We start from the raw sequence: 22170 nt of genomic DNA, 5'->3' as shown, positions 1-22170 counted from the left end.
ACGCTCTCCCTACCTCCCCACCCCTACATGGTTTTAGTGAGCTGTGTTCACTCTAAATGTTTACAAGCAGAGCCAACGATTTTAAACGTGGGGGGGGGGGTGGGTGGGGGAGGAAGGGGGGTGGGTTATGGTCCTTAACGAGCTACTTATAGTGTTTTAAAGAAATATTATCAGTGGCAGCATTGGTACTGTCGAATTCACAAATTATGAATTACTGAAAAGTAGAAAAAAACAACTAAATAGCGGCGTATGTTATGCCGCGGGCCGGCTCGTATATATAATTCTCTTCTGGGAGCCGCTAGAAAACAAGCTGCAAACGCGCCTAGAAAAAAAGCTGTAAACGCCCTCCCTACCTCCCCACCCCTTCATGGTTTTAGTGAGCTGTGTTCACTCTAAATGTTTACAAGCAGAGCCAACGATTTTAAACGTAGGGGGGGGGGGGGAAGGGGGGGGGGGGGTAAGGAAGGGGGGGGGGGGGTTATGGTCCTTAACGAGCTACTTATAGAAATATTTTCAGTGGCAGCGTTGGTACTGTCGAATTCACAAATTATGAAAATGAAATTATAAAATTCACAAAAAATAGCGGCGTATGTTATGCCGCGGGCCGGCTCGTATATTATAATTCTCCTCTGCGAGCCATTAGAAAACAAGCTGCAAGCGCCTCCTTACAGTCCCTTCTCTTTCTCTCTATCACTATCACTACCACCCTACCCCACCTCCACATGGTCTGCTGAGCTGTGGTCACGTTAATGTTTACAAACAGTACAGCCAGGTTTAGTGACGGCTATTAGGGACAGATAATTTAGTTTGAACCGACTTTAAACTTACAGGAGGTAACTAAGAGGAGGCTGCTTTCACCATTTGTTGTTTTTTTTTATCTTTTCACGGGGGGGGGGGGGGGGGGTGTAGGGTCGGGGTTAGGGGAAAGGAGGGGTGTTAGTGTTTTAAAGCAAATATTTTCAGTGGCAGCATTGGTACTGTCGAATTCACAAATTATGAATTACTGAAAAGTAGAAAATAAATCAACTAAATAGCGGCGTATGATACGCCGCGGGTCGGCTCGTTTTATATAATTCTCTGCATGGGTCCATGTGATACACCACGTAAACGCACGCCGTTACTCCAACGCTCTCCAGGCATATCACTACCATCCCCACCCCCGCCAGTCTGGTGAGGAAAAGTAGAAAATAAAATCTGAAAAGTAGAAAATAAAACAACTAAATAGCGGCGTTTGCTTTCTGCGCGGGTCAGCTCGTATGATACATTTCCGTTGCTTTTATCTCCATGAAAGAAATTACAAAATCTTCCAAAAATTAAAAAGATAACCTTTTAATTAATATTATATTAGCAAATATTAGACCCCAGTGAGAACTGAACTCACGATCCCTGGTTCACAAGACCAGTAATCTAACCACTGAGCTATAGAGTAAACGGTAATGAACAACATAGAATTTGTATTACGCAATCCGCACTGTACAAAAAGGGAATATAATTCAAATTTTATTGGTATTGTTGTGTCGAGTTTATTACACATTTACATATTCCAAAACTTAATTAATACCAAACAGTTTATCATGCATTGTAAAATGTGTATCTTAAAGGTAAGTATTCGCTCAAATAAGCTCAGTCTGCTCTTCCGAGTCCAAACAAACAGGCATATGAGGCTGTGGACGGCAACTGATGTAGGAGAGAAATTTCCAAAATCAACAACCTGTAGTTTGTTCATGGACGAACATAAGATATGGCATCAAATCCAGAATGAAAAGCAAACTTAAATTGGAGTCCACGGCTCATTGGCGTATAACAAGTCATATCTCAAAGATTTAAGTTTCGCGTCTTGACCATTAAAAATTACGCTGACTTTGTGAAACATCAAGTTGCCGTGGCCTAGTGGATAAGGCGTTGGATTTAATATTCCGCTAGCAACTACAATGCACCAAACATTTAAATTTACAAATTGTTTCTGGTCTAATTAGCAGACAAAGATTGTCTTCACGTGTATAGCAGAATCCTTTTTAAAATTGCAGGTTCAACATTGCAGATTGAGATTTTTTTTTAAAGTCACTAATAAACTAAAAAATAACAAAATCTAATTTCGGGAAAGAGTAGTTACTGAAGCCTAACAAGAAAATAATCAAGAAACAAGTATATACGCTATGGCAGCTATAGACAGGCCCAGTGGCCTAGCCAGGATCGTCTCAAGGGGGGGGGGGGGTTTCCAATTTTTACCCGGGGACAAACTTTCGATTTGCACCCCCCCCCCTCAGACTTTTGATTTGCACCCCCCCTCAAACTTTCGATTTGCACCCCCCCCCTCATTCTTTATGTATATACCGAGGGGTCTATGGGGGGGGGATTATGACCCCAGTAACCCCCCCCCCCGTCTACGCCACTTTTAACTTGAGAAACTTGAACGCAAGTTAAGATTATAATTCGAGGTGATTAGCTGTTAAGGATTCTGTTACTCTGTACTATGCAAGTGAACACAAAATGAAACACCCAAATCTTGTTTTATATTAAATCACATTTCTGGTTCAGCTTCATCTTCTTACGGTGTAATTTTTTTTAATTTGACGATTCAAAAATACAGCGAGGCTCGTTATTATAAAGAGATATACACTATTCAACGGCCACTAACATTTTGAAAAGCACAGGTTGGTTAAAAGTTAAAAGTTTTGTGTTGTAAGATTACAATCTCGATATTTTTATTACTTTGAATGTTATCGAAGTAGTTGCGAGGGGGTAGGGTGAATTTTAGAGGAGTTTTAATCTACGTCCTAAAGAACCCCCCAGAGGCGTAGCGAGGGGGCGGACATATGTCCCCGGGCTTCGACCTTAGGGGGCGCCAAAATGGGTTGGAAAAACAAATTGAAAGTTTGAGGGGGGGGGGGGGTGCAAATCTAAAGTTTGAGGGGGGGGGAATCGAAAGTTTGTCCCCGTGCGCCGGGAAGGGTCGCTTCGCCGTCACATTGTAAACATTCGGGGTGAACAACAGCTCACTAGACTGGTGGGGTGTGGGTAGTAGCGTTAAGCTTAGAGAGCGGAGAAGGAACGGCTAAGCCCTTACTTTGTGGTGTCTTGTATGGTCCCCACGTAGAGAATTATGTATATAGATGTGGGGTCAGCGTGGTCAGGCCGGTAAACTTATGGTTGCTACCCAACCAAAACCAAACAGGTACTGCTTTGCTATTTCAATATCTTAAATTTAAACCTCGTAGCACAAATACAGGCCTCCATAGCTCAGTGGCTAGAGCACTGGTCTTGTAAACCAGGGGTCGTGAGTTCAATCCTCACTGGAGGCTATTATTGTTTTGTGTGATAATATATTTTTTACAAAAAAAGGAACAAAATAAAGTACTTTGAAAATATTCATTATTATTTAATATATTTACGAAAGAAATTAAACCATTTTTTCGTAAATAAAAAACAAATCAATACCTAAAAAGTTTACAGCCCCCAGTAAGGATTGAACTCACGACCCCTGGTTTACAAGAGCTATGGAGGCCTGCTGAGCCGAATAATGCTCAAAGTATTATTTTCTCAAGTCAAGACATAAAGAAATATTTAGGCTTACATTTACATGAGATAAAGTTTTGGATGAGTAAGGATTCACTATTTGATGATAAATGCTGAATGTCAGAGTTTCTTTCAGACATCTCGATTGATAGATGGGGGGGGGGGGGGGAAGGGAGAGACTGGGGAAGACACAAGGGGAAAGGCAGGGTATAAACACTATTCATTGTAGCATTTGACTTGCAAAGGTAGCATTTATTAAGCTGAGTTAGCACTTGAGCGGAGGTAGCAGAAATTATTCGTGTAATTACTTGTTGTGAAAATGAAAAACATTTTTTAAATTGCCAGCGGTTTAGAGAAGCATACAGTCCAATACTATCTATTAATTACCGACAAAAGTAATGACTATACCGTATAGGTCGTTGTTCAAAATGGAGGAGGGAACGCTACGTCAACAGATAAGGTTGGGGAAATTTTAAACAAAAATATCGTCGTCGGCAGGATTCGAACCTACGCGGGAAGATCCCAATGGATCAATCAGAAGTGGGCTAATTTTCGATGTCAATTTTAACAACAAACACACAAACGCGAAGCTGAGTTAATAATAAAAAAATACTTAAAAAAAACTTTTTAAAAAACCACGTTTTTCTTGTGGACTAAAAAGTAGAAAATAAAATTTTCTTTTGTGCTTCCTCGAGCTGTGCAGGTTCTTGTGATGACTGACAAAAAACGTGGGTACGTTCACCATCAAATTTCCCGACCCATCTGCCCGACCCACGTTTTTTGTCAGTCATCACAAGAACCTGCACAGCTCGAGGAAGCACAAAAGAAAATTTTATTTTCTACTTTTTAGTCCACAAGAAAAACGTGGTTTTTTAAAAAGTTTTTTTTAAGTATTTTATTTTCTCCTTTTTAGTCCGTTGCTACACATGAAAAACGTGGTTTTTAAAAAAGTGTTTATAAATACACGGACTAAAAACTTGAGCGACCAGGATTCGAACCTGGGTTGTCGCGGCCACAACGCGAAGTACTAACCACTATACGATCACGGCCAGCGCGCTCACATCGATTGGGGCCGAAGTAACTGGGTCAATAGGCCTCCAGTCTTGTCGGTATCTTTAGAAATCATGTCCTCAATTTTATGGTCCTTGGGGCGTAATTAAATTAAGCTAATTACGGTCACTAATTGCTAGTTTTTATGATTGCATCTGAAATTGTTAGGCGAAAGTAGCATGCATGCCAAATTTCAGGTCTATAGAGCAATCAGAAGTGGGCTAATTTTCGATGTCAATTTTAACAACAAACATCCAAACAAACAAACAAACGCGAAGCTGAGTTAAGAAAAACGTGTTAAAAACGTGTTAAAAACAGATTTTTATATTTCTTTAGTTTTTACTTTCTAATCATTCGGCATAATTAAACTTGATACCAAATAGGATACGCCTAAAATATTTGCGGTTAAAACCATATGAGTACCTTACCATCTAGGATTAAATACTTGTACACGAAATTTCTTCAACCTACTAAAACGGTATATATATATATATATATATATATGAGTGTGTGTGTGTGTGTGCATGTACGTGTGTGTGTCGTGTGTGTGTTTGTGTGGTGCATGTGTGTGTGTGTTTATGAAAAACAGTCCCTTTGATCAGTTCCTACACACATCACTGTAAAGAAGGATATAAGGCAGGCTTTGAAAACATGTTTGGTGACCCGATTTACAGAAAACGAATAAAAGCCAATGAGGAAACAGGGGTGTGGGGGAGAAAGTGGGGGGGGGGGGGGGGAAGTGGGGTACGTGTTTTTTTATTCAACTGGGTCAAGCTCAAAGGCCTATTTTATTGTTCAAATATTTCTTTATTTTCTGTCATAAGCCAAAGATGGACCCGTAGCAGTTACTAGAGATTTCGTGTTTGTTTTTAAGACCTTAATTTGTCAAAAGTATCAGGTTACAAATCCGGTTGTCGTTACTTATATATAAGCAGCTGTAGCTAACACTAGTCACTACCCGGAGAAGTTGAATTTGTATTGAATTAAAATCTGAACACAATTTATCAGTTACCAGCATGTGTATCTTCACTTACCTGATGGTTTCCATGGCAACGATGTACGTCCGAGGCTACGTGGTCAACGACTGGGACCAGCCGTTTGACTTCAAGTGTCCCCTGGGTCAGGCCATCAGCTACATCTCCAGCGAGCACGACGACTACTATGAAGACCGGAAGTGGGAGTTCCAATGCCGCTCTGTGGGTGAGACAAGAGATTGTGAACAGAGTGGTGAGTTATGTTAGCCATGTTTTTGCTTGACAGATTCCGGATAATCGTCCCTTTAGGGAGCTAATAATTCGGTCATGGATCTAAAAAGTATATATAATTATATATATATATATATATTTATATATATATATATATATATATATATATATATATATATATATATATATATATATATATTTATATATATATATATATATATATATATATATATTTTTATATATATATATATATATATATATATATATATATACATATATATATATATATATATATATATATATATATATATATATATATAGTACTATGTCGATTTGAAGAATTTTATATACAAAATAGAACTGCTATCACGGTACTCCATATATATATGTATATATATATATATATATATATATATATATATATATATATATATATATATATATATATATATATATATATATATATATATATAATACTATGTCGATTTGAAGAATTTTATATACAAAATAAAACTGCTATCACGGTACTCCATATATATATATATGTATATATATATATATATATATATATATATATATGTGACGAGCGAACATTTATCCTGCCGACAACGCCAATTGTAACGAGCCAACAGTTACCATGCTCGCAACGCCACATGTAATGAGACCTAATTGCCTGTAGTGCCACGTGTTAACGAGTTTAACCACTCATTCTAGACAACATTGACCACAGTATAGATACTCAAGATGCAGGTTCGCTATTGATCCTTTATTACATGAATCAGGAAATGCTTCATAATAACACAATAAATCAACAGGAATGCTTCTCAATAATAGTCTGAATCAACTGACCCCTAACAGTCCTCACTAGGCTTCATATAACTGAATCCACATGTCCATCCTTCCTATCCTCACATAACACACACGTCTACCCCGTTCCACAGCCAACTCGATACTCCCCGCTCTACAGTTCACCGTCTCATTATATCTCACGTACATGTAATAGTTTCCATTAGTTGCATCAGCCTGTCAACTGCGCCGCGGCTTTGCGTTCGTTATCAGCCTACCATCTGCACTATGACGTCAGACTGTAACACGTTATGTCTCTTGGTAACTTCCCCTAGTTACATCCACCCCTGCTTTTTTTTGTGTGTTTTCAACCACAAACAACGCCTGGCAGGTGCACTCCTCCAAAGTCAATCGCACAGTCGTAAAAAAAAATTTATTGTTCCACTCACTGTCCACGACGTTCCATTCGTATACAATTGACAGTTATACCTATTTCACATATTAACTGTGTCTACATCATCTTCCTGAGACACAAAACAGTTCTAGAATTCACATCCACCTTTTTTCGTTTGGTGCCTTCACCAGTTCACTTTTATGACTTTTTGAACAGTCTGTTTTCATACCAGCGCGACCATGAAAGAATTGATGGTTGCTGACAAAAAATTTCGTATTCTTTCTGTTTCTCAAACTTCTCCGCGGACCACTTATCTGATGGTCTACTGTCTCTCTGCTTCTGGAGGGACCGGGATCCTCATTGTTGCCGGTATCCTCCCCTTGCGTATCGCTGTTGTTCTGTTGATGGTGATATGGTTCCGGAATGGGTATGTGAATTTCCGTTATAACTTCCGGTTCCCTAATTGTCTTGGGTTTCTCTGTGTGTAACTGCTCTTCTTGCCTATTCCAATATTTCTTTAATTGAGCAATATTCGCCCACCGATCCGGTTTGGCGTGATCGATGGGTCTTATCTTAAAGGGGCCACCTGCTACTTTAGGCATCTCCACGACTTGCCATATCTCCTGTCCCCAGAGATCGTGGATTTTGTTTCTGCCTAACGGGTGGCTACGCAGTAATACCCTGTCATTTAGTTTGAGTGGCGGGTCCTTCGTCTGTATCGGCGGTTCCCTTCGCCGAGATTCATGTTCTAGTCTTTCCTGTACTACCCTGTACATTTCTCTAATTCCTCGCATATGTTCATTCACATATTCCAGTGCGGTGTATGAGCCAGTCATACTCTCCCTTTTTCCTAAGAACAAATCAAGAGGGAGTCGAGCCTCCCGTCCGAACAGCAACATGTGTGGCGAAAAGCCGGTTGTGGCATGTGGTGTGCAGTTGTATAGATATACCAACTCTGGGAGAAAATCAGGCCAACGTTTTTTCTGTTCAGGTTCTAGCGTACGCAGCAAATCATGCATGCTGCGGTTGAACCGTTCACACTGTCCGTTTCCTTTCGGATTAAATGTGGTTGTTCTAGATTTGTTGATCCCGTAGTGGTTGCACAGTTGGTTAATTACTTCTGACTCGAAAGCCCTTCCTTGGTCAGAGTGTAATTGTCTTGGTATGCCATATTTGATGAACCAATGTTCTATTAATACCTTTGCCACTGTTTTGGCAGTCTGATCTCGTGTGGGCACCGCCACAGTCCATTTGGTGAATACATCAGTCATTACCAACACATGTTCCGTCCCATCCGATGATTGCTCCAACGACGTAAAGTCCATAGCCACAATCTCTAGTGGTTTTGTCGCTAGTAGGTGTCCTGATGGCTGTCTCATTTTGACAACTGGCATTTTCGCATGCTGACACCTCACACAAGCCTCACAATGGCGTTTGACCTCCATTTTCATATTGGGCCAGTAACACCTTCGTCGTAATATTTTGTGCGTCCTGTCCTGACCCTGGTGTCCTGCCCTGTCATGTGCCAACCTTAGCACTTCTTCTCGTAATTGTCCAGGCACCACCACCTGGTGTATTGTCCCATCAATTTGGTCATAAATTCTCCGCATGAGAACACCATCCTGTATACTGAGACGGTCCCACTGACTCAGTATTTTCTTTGTTTCTCGACCAAATTGTTCTCTTTCCCTCCTTCCTGGGAATTTTTGTTCCTGGACGTGTTTCAATAGCGGTTGTAAGCCACTATCCGTTCTCTGGGCATCTCTTATCTTTTGGTGATTAAGGCAATTAAAATCACTACTGTCCATATGTTCGGGTTCCGTGGATATGTGCTCCACCCCGGTCTGCCCGTTTTGCATCATTTGCACCCCGTGAGGGATATCTGCTGACGCTCTGACCTCACATATTCCTGTCAGTGTTTCTTCCTCATCACCCGGTCTCTCGTAAGGATTCCTTGATAAGGCGTCCGCATTGCCATTGGACCGCCCTGGGCGAAATTTTCTCTCCGGGTCAAAGAGTGCCAATTCTGCTGCCCATCGCTGTTCGATGGATCCCAACTTTGCTGTAATTTGAAGTTCTTTTTCAATATCTGATAATTTTTCTAGTTTGCCAACACTGTTCTGTTGTCCACTATTTTTATTTACTTCTTCCGATAACAGACACTCTAAAGATGAACATTTCTCCTGTGCTTTTAATTTGCATGAACTTTTCCTATCCAGTTTCCTGGTTAGACTTTGAATTCCTTTATTAAGTCTACCAATTTTCTTCTTATCATCATTTTTCTCTACCAACAAATTGTTCACTTGAAACTTTTCAACATTCAAGTTCATTTCACAGTTCATTTTTTTCATTAGTTGTGTTTTACCTTTCTTTTTCTCCTTACTGTGTTTCTTTGTCATTTTGTTTACCAAGTCATTACCTCGCCGCTCTGTAGCCTTGACCTGCCGTACAGAGGGCGATCGTTTCACCGGACAGTACCGTGCCATATGTCCGGGTTGTGAACAAGACAAACAAATTGGTCGACCGTCTGCCGTCCATTGGAGTGATGGCTTGGCAGGACGCGGCCGTCCAACCCGTCCCTGTTTTGTCCCGTTCTTTTCCTGATTCTCAGCTGTTGACCTGCTTTCCAACCACTTCAAGCGTTGGTCAACCTTCTCTAGGTGGGCCAACAGTTGAGCCATCATGGTCTCCATCGTGTCGGCCCCTGTGGGTGGGGATTGTCTCTGTTCAGGCACAGAGACTTTGTCCACCGAACAGTTCGATTGGTCCTCGTCCTCGGACCTGCGGATCGCTGAGTTCCTGACCTGAAGGAAGGTCAACTGCTGGTCTCTGTGGACCTCCTCTTTCAACTCTCTCCTTAAGATCGGGGTTGCTAGCCCCTCGATGAAATGGTCCCTCAGTAGGCGTACATCAATGTCCGGTGATTTGCCCTTTACCAAATCAAAGGCCCTGTTCATCCTGTGTGAGTACTCCATCACACTCTCCGCCATTCTCTGCTTTAAGCCCACGAATCCCGATAGCAGTTGCACTACCGACCGTCTCTCCCCAAAGGTCTCCATAATCAGATCTAGCACCTTATCTGGATCTGATTGGACGGTCCTATCGTGGCACTTAACCTCTGCCCTAACCGTTTCACCTATACTGCCCATCAGCAGTCTTAATCTTTCCTCTGGTGACATATGTCTCGAGGCCCAGGCCGCTTTGACCTCTTCACTGAACCTGTTGGTTAAAGTTGGATCTCCGTCCCCGTAAAATTTGTTAATGTGGGACTCTCTGGGTAGGACCACTATATGGGTCTGCTTCTCGTCCAGAGTAGACATTTTCTTCCTTAAGTACTAAAAAAAAAGAGTTCTTTCTTACCGTGTGTGTATGAAAAATTTTTCCTCGTTCCTCAATTTTCACAGTTCCTGAATGTCCGAATTCACACACACACTAAACACAGTTATGCACAAGGTTGACTATAGGTGCCTTAAACGGCAAGTCTAGTTGAATTCATCCTGATCGCAGCGCCAATTGTGACGAGCGAACATTTATCCTGCCGACAACGCCAATTGTAACGAGCCAACAGTTACCATGCTCGCAACGCCACATGTAATGAGACCTAATTGCCTGTAGTGCCACGTGTTAACGAGTTTAACCACTCATTCTAGACAACATTGACCACAGTATAGATACTCAAGATGCAGGTTCGCTATTGATCCTTTATTACATGAATCAGGAAATGCTTCATAATAACACAATAAATCAACAGGAATGCTTCTCAATAATAGTCTGAATCAACTGACCCCTAACAGTCCTCACTAGGCTTCATATAACTGAATCCACATGTCCATCCTTCCTATCCTCACATAACACACACGTCTACCCCGTTCCACAGCCAACTCGATACTCCCCGCTCTACAGTTCACCGTCTCATTATATCTCACGTACATGTAATAGTTTCCATTAGTTGCATCAGCCTGTCAACTGCGCCGCGGCTTTGCGTTCGTTATCAGTCTACCATCTGCACTATGACGTCAGACTGTAACACGTTATGTCTCTTGGTAACTTCCCCTAGTTACATATATATATATATATATATATATATATATATATATATATATATATATATATATATATAAAACTCTTTCATAGTTGTTGATGGATGATCTTTTACTGATTCAAGGAGATGATTTTGACGAAATAAAATATTTACCAGAATGTAAAATGTGGCTTATTGTTCGCGTAAACATTTTTTTTTCATATAACACACATTGTAAATACACACATACACATATATTTAAAGAAAAACTGAAGTTAAATTGTCTATAATGAAGTAACCTGTGTAGCTTACCTACATTTTATAGAGAGAATCGCTTCAGTGGTTGACACATTTTTTTCCATTTAAAATCAATGACTTAAACTACCAATATATTATTGTTCTTTACCAGGTTATGTAAACGAGTTCGATGAACTACTCACCTACGTGTGTCCACATAACAAGGTCATCACAGGTGTCGCTAGCTCTCATAACGACCATTACGAAGACCGCAGGTTCCGATTCCAGTGCTGTAGAGTCACCGGCAGAATCCTGACCGGATGTTACATCACAGGTGACGTCAATGTCTGGGACGGGCGACTAACACTTAACGTCCCAGAGGGTAAGGTGGTGAACGGCGCTTACAGCATCCATAAGGATTACTATGAGGACAGGAAATGGAGATTTAACATTTGCAGCATTTGAGCCTTCCTTGAAATCTTTGTATTGTTTTTTTTATTTATTGCCTCATAATGTTTGTATTTTCTTTTGTAACATCTTGAATAATGAAAAATAAAAATTCTATTTTTGTTTATGACAATTTTGTAAATTCCTAATTCTAGGTATAACAAAAAAGTATCAAACCAAAAATATCATTGACAATTAACTAGGAACTATCAATAAACCAAAACTTTAAATTCTAAAATCTAAACTTTATAATATACACAATACAGGCCATAAACACACACACTCTAGTAACGCATTCTTTGTAATTTTCGTTATAAAAACATCCAAAATTTAAATATTCCCTACATGTGTACTTTCATTAGGAGAGAATTTCTTAACTTATGTGGTTTAGTTTTATTAAAGCTAAAATGTATTAGCACCAATTGTCCGCTTATTGAGCTTCTTACACAGTAGATTAGAGGTACTACTTGAATGCACGGTTAAACTGCAAAGGCATCTACTGGCCCTACTCGCGTAACTTCGAATGTCCCAGATTTCTCGTGAGCACAATGGCGCCTACCTGTGTTTGAAAGAGCGTCCTAAATTAAGGACACGGTGAACTACAATAATAGATAGGAAAAAGTAAAATAAGAGCGGTGCTAGGCCGCTCTGAGATAGTTTGACCGATGGCGGTAACTAGTAAAACACTAGATCGTTGGCACATGGGCGGAGGGTAAAAACGTACAGCATATTTTGGAGAGGGTGGGCGGCGGTGTAGATGCATGCACGCCCAACGACTAGAATTCAAGAGAAGTACTGCCCACATCGTCTACATTTCTAGAAAGCAAGGTCATACGTATAAAACGAAACAACTGATTACACGTTGAGGAAACCCTCCTAAAAAGTTGTGAAAATTGTTTTAAAAAAAAGTAACGTCGTCGGCAGGATTCGAATCTACGCGAGAAGATCGCAATGGATTTCAAGTCCATCGCCTTAACCACTCGGCCACGACGACTACATTTAACAGACAAACTTGACAACTTAAATCAGGCAGCCATGCGTCATTCATTTAAAAAAAAAGGTAGTGTTGCTTAGATCAATTTAATCCCCAGATAAGCCTGCTAATTTATTCAAATTTACCTACACACATCACGTCAGCAATTCTGTTGGTTTCATATGTTTGTTTACTAAGTGGATTTTAAATAAACCTGGAGTGATCTCCCCTAAACTTTCTCGAATATTCTTATAAGAAACAACAAGGGATGGCAACTCGGGATATAGCCATGATATACGAGAAAGTAAAAAAAAAAAGGCTACTTTTATAACTGCGTCTATTAGGGCTAAGTTTGTATCAATTCTCTTCATTATGTCAAATCATTGTGGTAGTCTGTGGGGGACAGGGGCATGATGGGGTGGATGGAAGGGGGGTTTAGACATTAAAACCACAAAATGAAAAGCGCTGTTTTGTCACTTTGTGATTTTGTTTAAAAATTCTGAACATTATAAAAACGCACACCATAACTTTGATCTAATATTGAGGTATAGTTTTTAAAGTGTCTCATATCTGGACCAGTCTATATCAATGATCAATGATTGATGTATTACGTTTCGTATTGACCACGGAGGATTGGTTTCCCGCCTTTAGGTCCATCGCCTTAACCACTCGGCCACGACGACTACATTAGCAAGGGTCCTTGAAAATTTTAATCGGGCAGCCGTACTTAATCCGTTTTTAAAAAAAAAAGGTTTTCCGAGATCAACTTAATCCCCAGTTAAGCCTGACAATTTACTCGAATTTACAGTGAGAAATGTTGTTGTTTTGGTATAGAGTTAGCTGAGTTGATGATACTGGGTCCACTAGGCTACTTTTTAAAAATTGCGTCCATAATAATTAAGTCAAATCATAGTCGGGGGTTGGGGTGGAGAGGGAGGGGAGGGGATGAGGGGTAGGACATTAAAACCAAAACATGAAGATAGTGTTTTTTTAGCAATTTAATCCTCAAGCATGCCTGATGATTTATTCAAATTGACATAGATCAAGTGTGAGTTGTGTAATAAAAATTATAGGCTTCTGGTATGATACTGGGTCCACTAGGATTAATTTTGTATTTACTCTTGAATGTCTTTAACTGGGTGGGGAGATAAGGGCATTAAAGCCCCAAAATAAAAGTGCGCACTTGTGTCGCTTTAAGTTTACGATTTAGAAAATTTTGCACGTCAAGCGATTATATATATATACTAGGCATACTGCCTAGCTTCGCTTAGGTTTTTAAATAACATTTGAGAATTTGAATACTTAATTATTTAGCGATGGATTTGGTGTTGAGTGCTTTAATTTAAACAGTAATGCTAACTTTAGAAAAAAAATGTTTTAGTTTGTCATTTAAATACCGTTCGCAGTGAAATATCGGAAAGTACGCAATGTATAAGTAAAATGGAATTAGAACTACACAGCTTCCATGAACAGTACATCTCATAGTTTTTATTACATTGCCTTTTGAAATTTATTTATTTATTTAATTGGGATATGTAACTAAATTAACTACTTAATTTTTTTTACTAAAACAAATGCTATACTTCGTCATTTTCTGTTTCTGTTTAAAATAGTATACAATTATTTGAAAAATAATAATTTAAAAAACGTTACCTCCCTTGAAAACTGAACGTATGACGTATGTCTTTGTTTTTTTTTACAAACAGTTGCTATGCTTATATAAGAAATTACGGTATATGAACATATTTAACAACTATAATGGCTGTTTCCGACGGGAATAAAGTTTTTTTGTTAGCCTCCAGGGTCGGTCTACGACGTCACATAATATTAAGGGGATCGTTCGTCAATTTTATTTATATATATATCTCATATAAGGAGAATTTCACTCAAGATCATCTTTTAGCCCTCGTCGAGGGCTTTGAGTCTGACCAACAGTTTTTCCATACGGCCTAGTCATCTATAGTAGTGTATGCAAAATATTAGCCAGATATACTGAGCTTAAGTACCCTAAAGTCTGCGTTGAAATGACCCTCTGTTTTTCCCATAAAATACAAAGATTATATAGGGAAATACAACTGGTCAGTTTTGACCGCTTTACAAAGGTTTCCCAGATATGCCGAGTTTTTTGTGACACCCCTAGGTGTTCTTCTACCACCTCACAAAATATCAAGGGGGGTCGTCGGAGGAAATTTTTTTTCGTAATAGAGCTCATATAAAGAGAATTTCACTCGCGGTCACTTTTTAGCCCTCGTCGAGGGCTTTGAGTGTAACCGACAGTTTTCCCTAAAGGTCAAGCCATCGACCTAGGAGCAGGCAAAAAATTAGCCAGATATACTGAGTTTAAGTACCCTAAAGTCTGCGTTGAAATGACCCTCTGTTTTTCCCATAAAATACAAAGATTATATAGGGAAATACAACTGGTCATTTTTGACCGCTTTACGAAGTTTTCCCAGATATGCCGAGTTTTTTGTGACACCCCTAGGTGTTCTTCTACCACCTCACAAAATATCAAGGGGGGTCGTCGGAGGAAATTTTTTTTCGTAATAGAGCTCATATAAAGAGAATTTCACTCGCGGTCACTTTTTAGCCCTCGTCGAGGGCTTTGAGTGTAACCGACAGTTTTCCCTAAAGGTCAAGCCATTGACCTAGGAGCATGCAAAAAATTAGCCAGATATACTGAGTTTAAGTACCCTAAAGTCTGCGTTGAAATGACCCTCTGTTTTTCCCATAAAATACAAAGATTATATAGGGAAATACAACTGGTCAGTTTTGACCGCTTTACGAAGTTTTCCCAGATATGCCGAGTTTTTTGTGACACCCCTAGGTCTTCTTCTACCACCTCACAAAATATCAAGGGGGGTCGTCGGAGGAAATTTTTTTTCGTAATAGAGCTCATATAAAGAGAATTTCACTCGCGGTCACTTTTTAGCCCTCGTCGAGGGCTTTGAGTGTAACCGACAGTTTTCCCTAAAGGGCAAGCCATTGACCTAGGAGCATGCAAAAAATTAGTCAGATATACTGAGCTTAAGTACCCTAAAGTCTGCGTTGAAAAGACCCTATGTTTTTCCCATAAAATACAAAGATTATATAGGGAAATACAACTGGTCAGTTTTGACCCATTTCCCGATTTTTCCCGGACATGGCGAGTTTTTTGTGACACCCCAAGGCGTTCTCCTACCACCTCACAAAATATCAAGGTGGGTCGTCGGAGGAATTTTTTTTTCGTAATAAAGCTCATATAAAGAGAATTTCACTCGCGGTCACTTTTTAGCCCTCGTCGAGGGCTTTGAGTGTAACCGACAGTTTTCCCTAAAGGTCAAGCCATTGACCTATAAGCATGCCAAAACTGAGCCAGATGTAAAGAGGGTAAGTGCCATAAAATCCGTTTTGAAATGACCCTCTGTTTTCTCCATAAAATACAAAGATTATATAGGGAAATACGACTGGTCAGTTTTGACCCATTTCCCGATTTTTCCCGGACATGGCGAGTTTTTTGTGACACCCCAAGGCGTTCTCCTACCACCTCACAAAATATCAAGGGGGGTCGTCGGAGGAATTTTTTTTTCGTAATAGAGCTCATATAAAGAGAATTTCACTCGCGGTCACTTTTTAGCCCTCGTCGAGGGCTTTGAGTGTAACCGACAGTTTTCCCTAAAGGGCAAGCCATTGACCTAGGAGCATGCAAAAAATTAGTCAGATATACTGAGCTTAAGTACCCTAAAGTCTGCGTTGAAAAGACCCTATGTTTTTCCCATAAAATACAAAGATTATATAGGGAAATACAACTGGTCAGTTTTGACCCATTTCCCGATTTTTCCCGGACATGGCGAGTTTTTTGTGACACCCCAAGGCGTTCTTCTACCACCTCACAAAATATCAAGGGGGGTCGTCGGAGGAATTTTTTTTTCGTAATAGAGCTCATATAAAGAGAATTTCACTCGCGGTCACTTTTTAGCCCTCGTCGAGGGCTTTGAGTGTAACCGACAGTTTTCCCTAAAGGTCAAGCCATTGACCTATAAGCATGCCAAAACTGAGCCAGATGTAAAGAGGGTAAGTGCCATAAAATCCGTTTTGAAATGACCCTCTGTTTTCTCCATAAAATACAAAGATTATATAGGGAAATACGACTGGTCAGTTTTGACCCATTTCCCGATTTTTCCCGGACATGGCGAGTTTTTTGTGACACCCCAAGGAGTTCTCCTACCACCTCACAAAATATCAAGGGGGGTCGTCGGAGGAATTTTTTTTTCGTAATAGAGCTCATATAAAGAGAATTTCACTCGCGGTCACTTTTTAGCCCTCGTCGAGGGCTTTGAGTGTAACCGACAGTTTTCCCTAAAGGTCAAGCCATTGACTTAGGAGCATGCAAAAAATTAGCCAGATATACTGAGCTTAAGTACCCTAAAGTCTGCGTTGAAATGACCCTCTGTTTTTCCCATAAAATACAAAGATTATATAGGGAAATACAACTGGTCAGTTTTGACCCCTTTACGAAGTTTTCCCAGATATGCCGAGTTTTTTGTGACACCCCAATGTGTTCTCCTACCACCTCACAAAATTTCAAGGGGGGTCGTCGGAGGAATTTTTTTTTCGTAATAGAGCTCATATAAAGAGAATTTCACTCGCGGTCACTTTTTAGCCCTCGTCGAGGGCTTTGAGTGTAACCGACAGTTTTCCCTAAAGGTCAAGCCATTGACCTAGGAGCATGCAAAAAATTAGCCAGATATACTGAGCTTAAGTACCCTAAAGTCTGCGTTGAAATGACCCTCTGTTTTTCCCATAAAATACAAAGATTATATAGGGAAATACAACTGGTCAGTTTTGACCCCTTTACGAAGTTTTCCCAGATATGCCGAGTTTTTTGTGACACCCCAAGGTGTTCTCCTACCACCTCACAAAATTTCAAGGGGGGTCGTCGGAGGAAATTTTTTTTCGTAATATAGCCCATATAAGGCGCCGGTCAGTCGAGGTCAGTTTTGACCCCCTGTCCGTAGACTTTTTGCCGAACCGTCACCGGCCCTCGTGTTCTATCGCCATAAGGCACCTTCGTGCCAAATTTGACGCGCCTGCGGCGCCGGGAAGTGCCCTATCGGGCACCCGACCACTTTGCTTTATATATATAGATATATATATACTAGGCATACTGCCTAGCTTCGCTTAGGTTTTCAAAAAAAAATTGAGGAATTGAATGATTAATTAATAGGTGATTGGCTGCTATGTTAAATGCTTAGGGCCTAAATTTATACAGTTGAATTTAATGTCACTCAAATATTGATGGAATATTCGCAAACTTATTACTCGCACGGTAATTAGAACTGCAAGGGATTTCTTAATAGTATCAATTAAATATTATAATAAATTACTTTCGCAATTAATTTTTACAATTTCAGTACAATGCAAAACTTAATTTATAACAAAATATTTATTTAAAACAATGCTATACTTTATGATTTTTGTTTTTTTCTTGAAAAGCGTATACAAAATATTTAAAAATTATTACATTAAAAAGTTACCTCCCCTGTTCATAGACCAAATAACAAAATCTCATATAATGAGAATTTCACTCGCAGTCATTTTTAGCCCTCTTAGAGGGCTTTAAGTCAGACCAACAGTTTTTCCATACGGCGTAGTCATCTATAGAGGTGTATGCAAAAAATTAGCCAGATGTAAAGTGGGTAAGTGCCCTAAAATCCGTTTTGAAATCACCCTCTGTTTTTCCCATAAAATACAAAGATTATATAGGAAAATACGACTGGTCAGTTTTGACCCATTTAGCGAATTTTCCCGGACATGGCGAGTTTTTTGTAACACCCCAAGGCGTTCTCCTACCACCTCACAAAATTTCAAGGGGGGTCGTCGGAGGAATTTTTTTTTCGTAATAGAGCTCATATAAAGAGAATTTCACTCGCGGTCACTTTGTAGCCCTCGTCGAGGGCTTTGAGTGAAACCGACAGTTTCCCCTAAAGGTAAAGCCATTTACCTAAGAGCATGCAAAAAATTAGCCAGATGTAAAGACGGTAAGTGCCCTCAAATCCGTTTTGAAATCACCCTCTGTTTTTCCCATAAAATACAAAGATTATATAGGAAAATACGACTGGTCAGTTTTGACCCATTTAGCGAATTTTCCCGGACATGGCGAGTTTTTTGTAACACCCCAAGGCGTTCTCCTACCACCTCACAAAATTTCAAGGGGGGTCGTCGGAGGAATTTTTTTTTCGTAATAGAGCTCATATAAAGAGAATTTCACTCGCGGTCACTTTGTAGCCCTCGTCGAGGGCTTTGAGTGAAACCGACAGTTTCCCCTAAAGGTAAAGCCATTTACCTAAGAGCATGCAAAAAATTAGCCAGATGTAAAGACGGTAAGTGCCCTCAAATCCGTTTTGAAATCACCCTCTGTTTTTCCCATAAAATACAAAGATTATATAGGGAAATACGACTGGTCAGTTTTGACCCATTTAACGAATTTTCCCGGACATGGCGAGTTTTTTGGGACACCCCAAGGCGTTCTCCTACCACCTCACAAAATTTCAAGGGGGGTCGTCGGAGGAAATTTTTTTTCGTAATAGAGCTCATATAAAGAGAATTTCACTCGCGGTCACTTTTTAGCCCTCGTCGAGGGCTTTGAGTGAAACAGACAGTTTCCCCTAAAGGTCAAGCCATTTACCTAAGAGCATGCAAAAAATTAGCCAGATGTAAAGACAGTAAGTGCCCTCAAATCCGTTTTGAAATCACCCTCTGTTTTTCCCATAAAATACAAAGATTATATAGGGAAATACGACTGGTCAGTTTTGACCCATTTAACGAATTTTCCCGGACATGGCGAGTTTTTTGGGACACCCCAAGGCGTTCTTCTACCACCTCACAAAATTTCAAGGGGGGTCGTCGGAGGAAATTTTTTTTCGTAATAGAGCTCATATAAAGAGAATTTCACTCGCGGTCACTTTTTAGCCCTCGTCGAGGGCTTTGAGTGAAACCGACAGTTTCCCCTAAAGTTCAAGCCATTTATCTAAGAGCATGCAAAAAATTAGCCAGATGTAAAGACGGTAAGTGCCCTAAAGACCGTTTTGAAATCACCCTCTGTTTTTCCCATAAAATACAAAGATTATATAGGGAAATACGACTGGTCAGTTTTGACCCATTTAGCGAATTTTCCCGGACATGGCGAGTTTTTTGTAACACCCCAAGGCGTTCTCCTACCACCTCACAAAATTTCAAGGGGGGTCGTCGGAGGAAATATTTTTTCGTAATAGAGCTCATATAAAGAGAATTTCACTCGCGGTCACTTTTTAGCCCTCGTCGAGGGCTTTGAGTGAAACCGACAGTTTCCCCTAAAGGTCAAGCCATTTACCTAAGAGCATGCAAAAAATTAGCCTGATGTATAGACGGTAAGTGCCCTCAAATCCGTTTTGAAATGACCCTCTGTTTTTCCCATAAAATACAAAGATTATATAGGGAAATACGACTGGTCAGTTTTGACCCATTTAACGAATTTTCCCGGACATGGCGAGTTTTTTGGGACACCCCAAGGCGTTCTCCTACCACCTCACAAAATTTCAAGGGGGGTCGTCGGAGGAAATTTTTTTTCGTAATAGAGCTCATATAAAGAGAATTTCACTCGCGGTCACTTTTTAGCCCTCGTCGAGGGCTTTGAGTGAAACCGACAGTTTTCCCTAAATGTCAAGCCATTTACCTAAGAGCATGCAAAAAATTAGCCAGATGTAAAGACGGTAAGTGCCCTAAAATCCGTTTTGAAATCACCCTCTGTTTTTCCCATAAAATACAAAGATTATATAGGGAAATACGACTGGTCAGTTTTGACCCATTTAACGAATTTTCCCGGACATGGCGAGTTTTTTGTGACACCCCGAGGCGTTCTCCTACCACCTCACAAAATTTGAAGGGGGGTCGTCGGAGGAAATTTTTTTTCGTAATAGAGCTCATATAAAGAGAATTTCACTCGCGGTCACTTTTTAGCCCTCGTCGAGGGCTTTGAGTGAAACCGACAGTTTCCCCTAAAGGTCAAACCATTTACCTAAGAGCATGCAAAAAATTAGCCAGATGTAAAGACGGTAAGTGCCCTCAAATCCGTTTTGAAATCACCCTCTGTTTTTCCCATAAAATACAAAGATTATATAGGGAAATACGACTGGTCAGTTTTGACCCATTTAACGAATTTTCCCGGACATGGCGAGTTTTTTGGGACACCCCAAGGCGTTCTCCTACCACCTCACAAAATTTCAAGGGGGGTCGTCGGAGGAAAATTTTTTTCGTAATAGAGCTCATATAAAGAGAATTTCACTCGCGGTCACTTTTTAGCCCTCGTCGAGGGCTTTGAGTGAAACAGACAGTTTCCCCTAAAGGACAAGCCATTTACCTAAGAGCATGCAAAAAATTAGCCAGATGTAAAGACGGTAAGTGCCCTCAAATTCGTTTTGAAATGACCCTCTGTTTTTCCCATAAAATACAAAGATTATATAGGGAAATACGACTGGTCAGTTTTGACCCATTTAGCGAATTTTCCCGGACATGGCGAGTTTTTTGTAACACCCCAAGGCGTTCTCCTACCACCTCACAAAATTTCAAGGGGGGTCGTCGGAGGAAATTTTTTTTCGTAATAGAGCTCATATAAAGAGAATTTCACTCGCGGTCACTTTTTAGCCCTCGTCGAGGGCTTTGAGTGAAACCGACAGTTTCCCCTAAGGGTCAAGCCATTTACCTAAGAGCATGCAAAAAATTAGCCAGATGTATAGACGGTAAGTGCCCTCAAATCCGTTTTGAAATGACCCTCTGTTTTTCCCATAAAATACAAAGATTATATAGGGAAATACGACTGGTCAGTTTTGACCCATTTAACGAATTTTCCCGGACATGGCGAGTTTTTTGGGACACCCCAAGGCGTTCTCCTACCACGTCACAAAATTTCAAGGGGGGTCGTCGGAGGAAATTTTTTTTCGTAATAGAGCTCATATAAAGAGAATTTCATTCGCGGTCACTTTTTAGCCGTCGTCGAGGGCTTTGAGTGAAACCGACAGTTTCCCCTAAAGGTCAAGCCATTTACCTAAGAGCATGCAAAAAATTAGCCAGATGTAAAGACGGTAAGTGCCCTAAAATCCGTTTTGAAATCACCCTCTGTTTTTCCCATAAAATACAAAGATTATATAGGGAAATACGACTGGTCAGTTTTGACCCATTTAACGAATTTTCCCGGACATGGCGAGTTTTTTGTGACACCCCGAGGCGTTCTCCTACCACCTCACAAAATTTCAAGGGGGGTCGTCGGAGGAAATTTTTTTTCGTAATATAGCCCATATAAGGCGCCGGTAAGTCGAGGTCAGTTTTGACCCCCTCGTCGTAGACTTTTCGGCCAACCGTCACCGGCCCTCGTGTTCTATTGCCCCAAGGCACCATCGTGCCAAATTTGACGCGCCTGCGGCGCCGGGAAGTGCCCTATCGGGCATCTGACCACTTTGCTTTATATATATAGATATATATATATATATATATATATATATATATATATATATATATATATATAATATAA

At 40.3% G+C, this 22170-nt stretch overlaps 1 protein-coding gene and 2 non-coding genes across 3 annotated transcripts; 2 read left to right on the top strand and 1 right to left on the bottom strand.

The window, feature by feature from the left end:
• The first annotated feature begins 3229 nt into the window (after positions 1 to 3229).
• On the top strand, positions 3230 to 3302 carry Trnat-ugu (transfer RNA threonine (anticodon UGU)). Its single transcript has one exon. It is a non-coding gene; the product is annotated as a tRNA-Thr (tRNA).
• Positions 3303 to 5474: 2172 nt separating this feature from the next.
• LOC131939822 (dermatopontin-like) lies at positions 5475 to 11781 on the top strand. Its single transcript, XM_059298352.1, has 2 exons — positions 5475 to 5793; positions 11382 to 11781. The coding sequence occupies exons 1-2, from the start codon at positions 5583 to 5585 to the stop codon at positions 11672 to 11674; spliced, it is 504 nt and encodes a 167-aa protein (XP_059154335.1). The 5' UTR covers positions 5475 to 5582; the 3' UTR covers positions 11675 to 11781.
• Positions 11782 to 12568: 787 nt separating this feature from the next.
• Positions 12569 to 12650, bottom strand: Trnas-uga (transfer RNA serine (anticodon UGA)). Its single transcript has one exon. It is a non-coding gene; the product is annotated as a tRNA-Ser (tRNA).
• Positions 12651 to 22170: the final 9520 nt, after the last annotated feature.

The sequence above is a fragment of the Physella acuta genome, unplaced genomic scaffold (genome assembly GCF_028476545.2).
Source record: "Physella acuta isolate Inbredline_101_S28 unplaced genomic scaffold, ASM2847654v3 ptg000296l, whole genome shotgun sequence".
Classification (NCBI taxonomy): Eukaryota; Metazoa; Mollusca; class Gastropoda; family Physidae; genus Physella; species Physella acuta.
The sequence above is the reverse complement of the archived record's forward strand: the minus strand, read 5'-3'. Positions and strand labels throughout refer to the sequence as shown.

What these genes read in the sequence shown, in the direction of transcription:
- LOC131939822 (XM_059298352.1), top strand. Translation starts at nt 5,583, where the DNA reads ATGTGTATCTTCACTTACCTGATGGTTTCCATGGCAACGATGTACGTC. An exon ending in AAGAGATTGTGAACAGAGTG is followed by an intron (nt 5,794 to 11,381) that starts GTGAGTTATGTT and finishes GTTCTTTACCAG; the next exon opens with GTTATGTAAACGAGTTCGAT.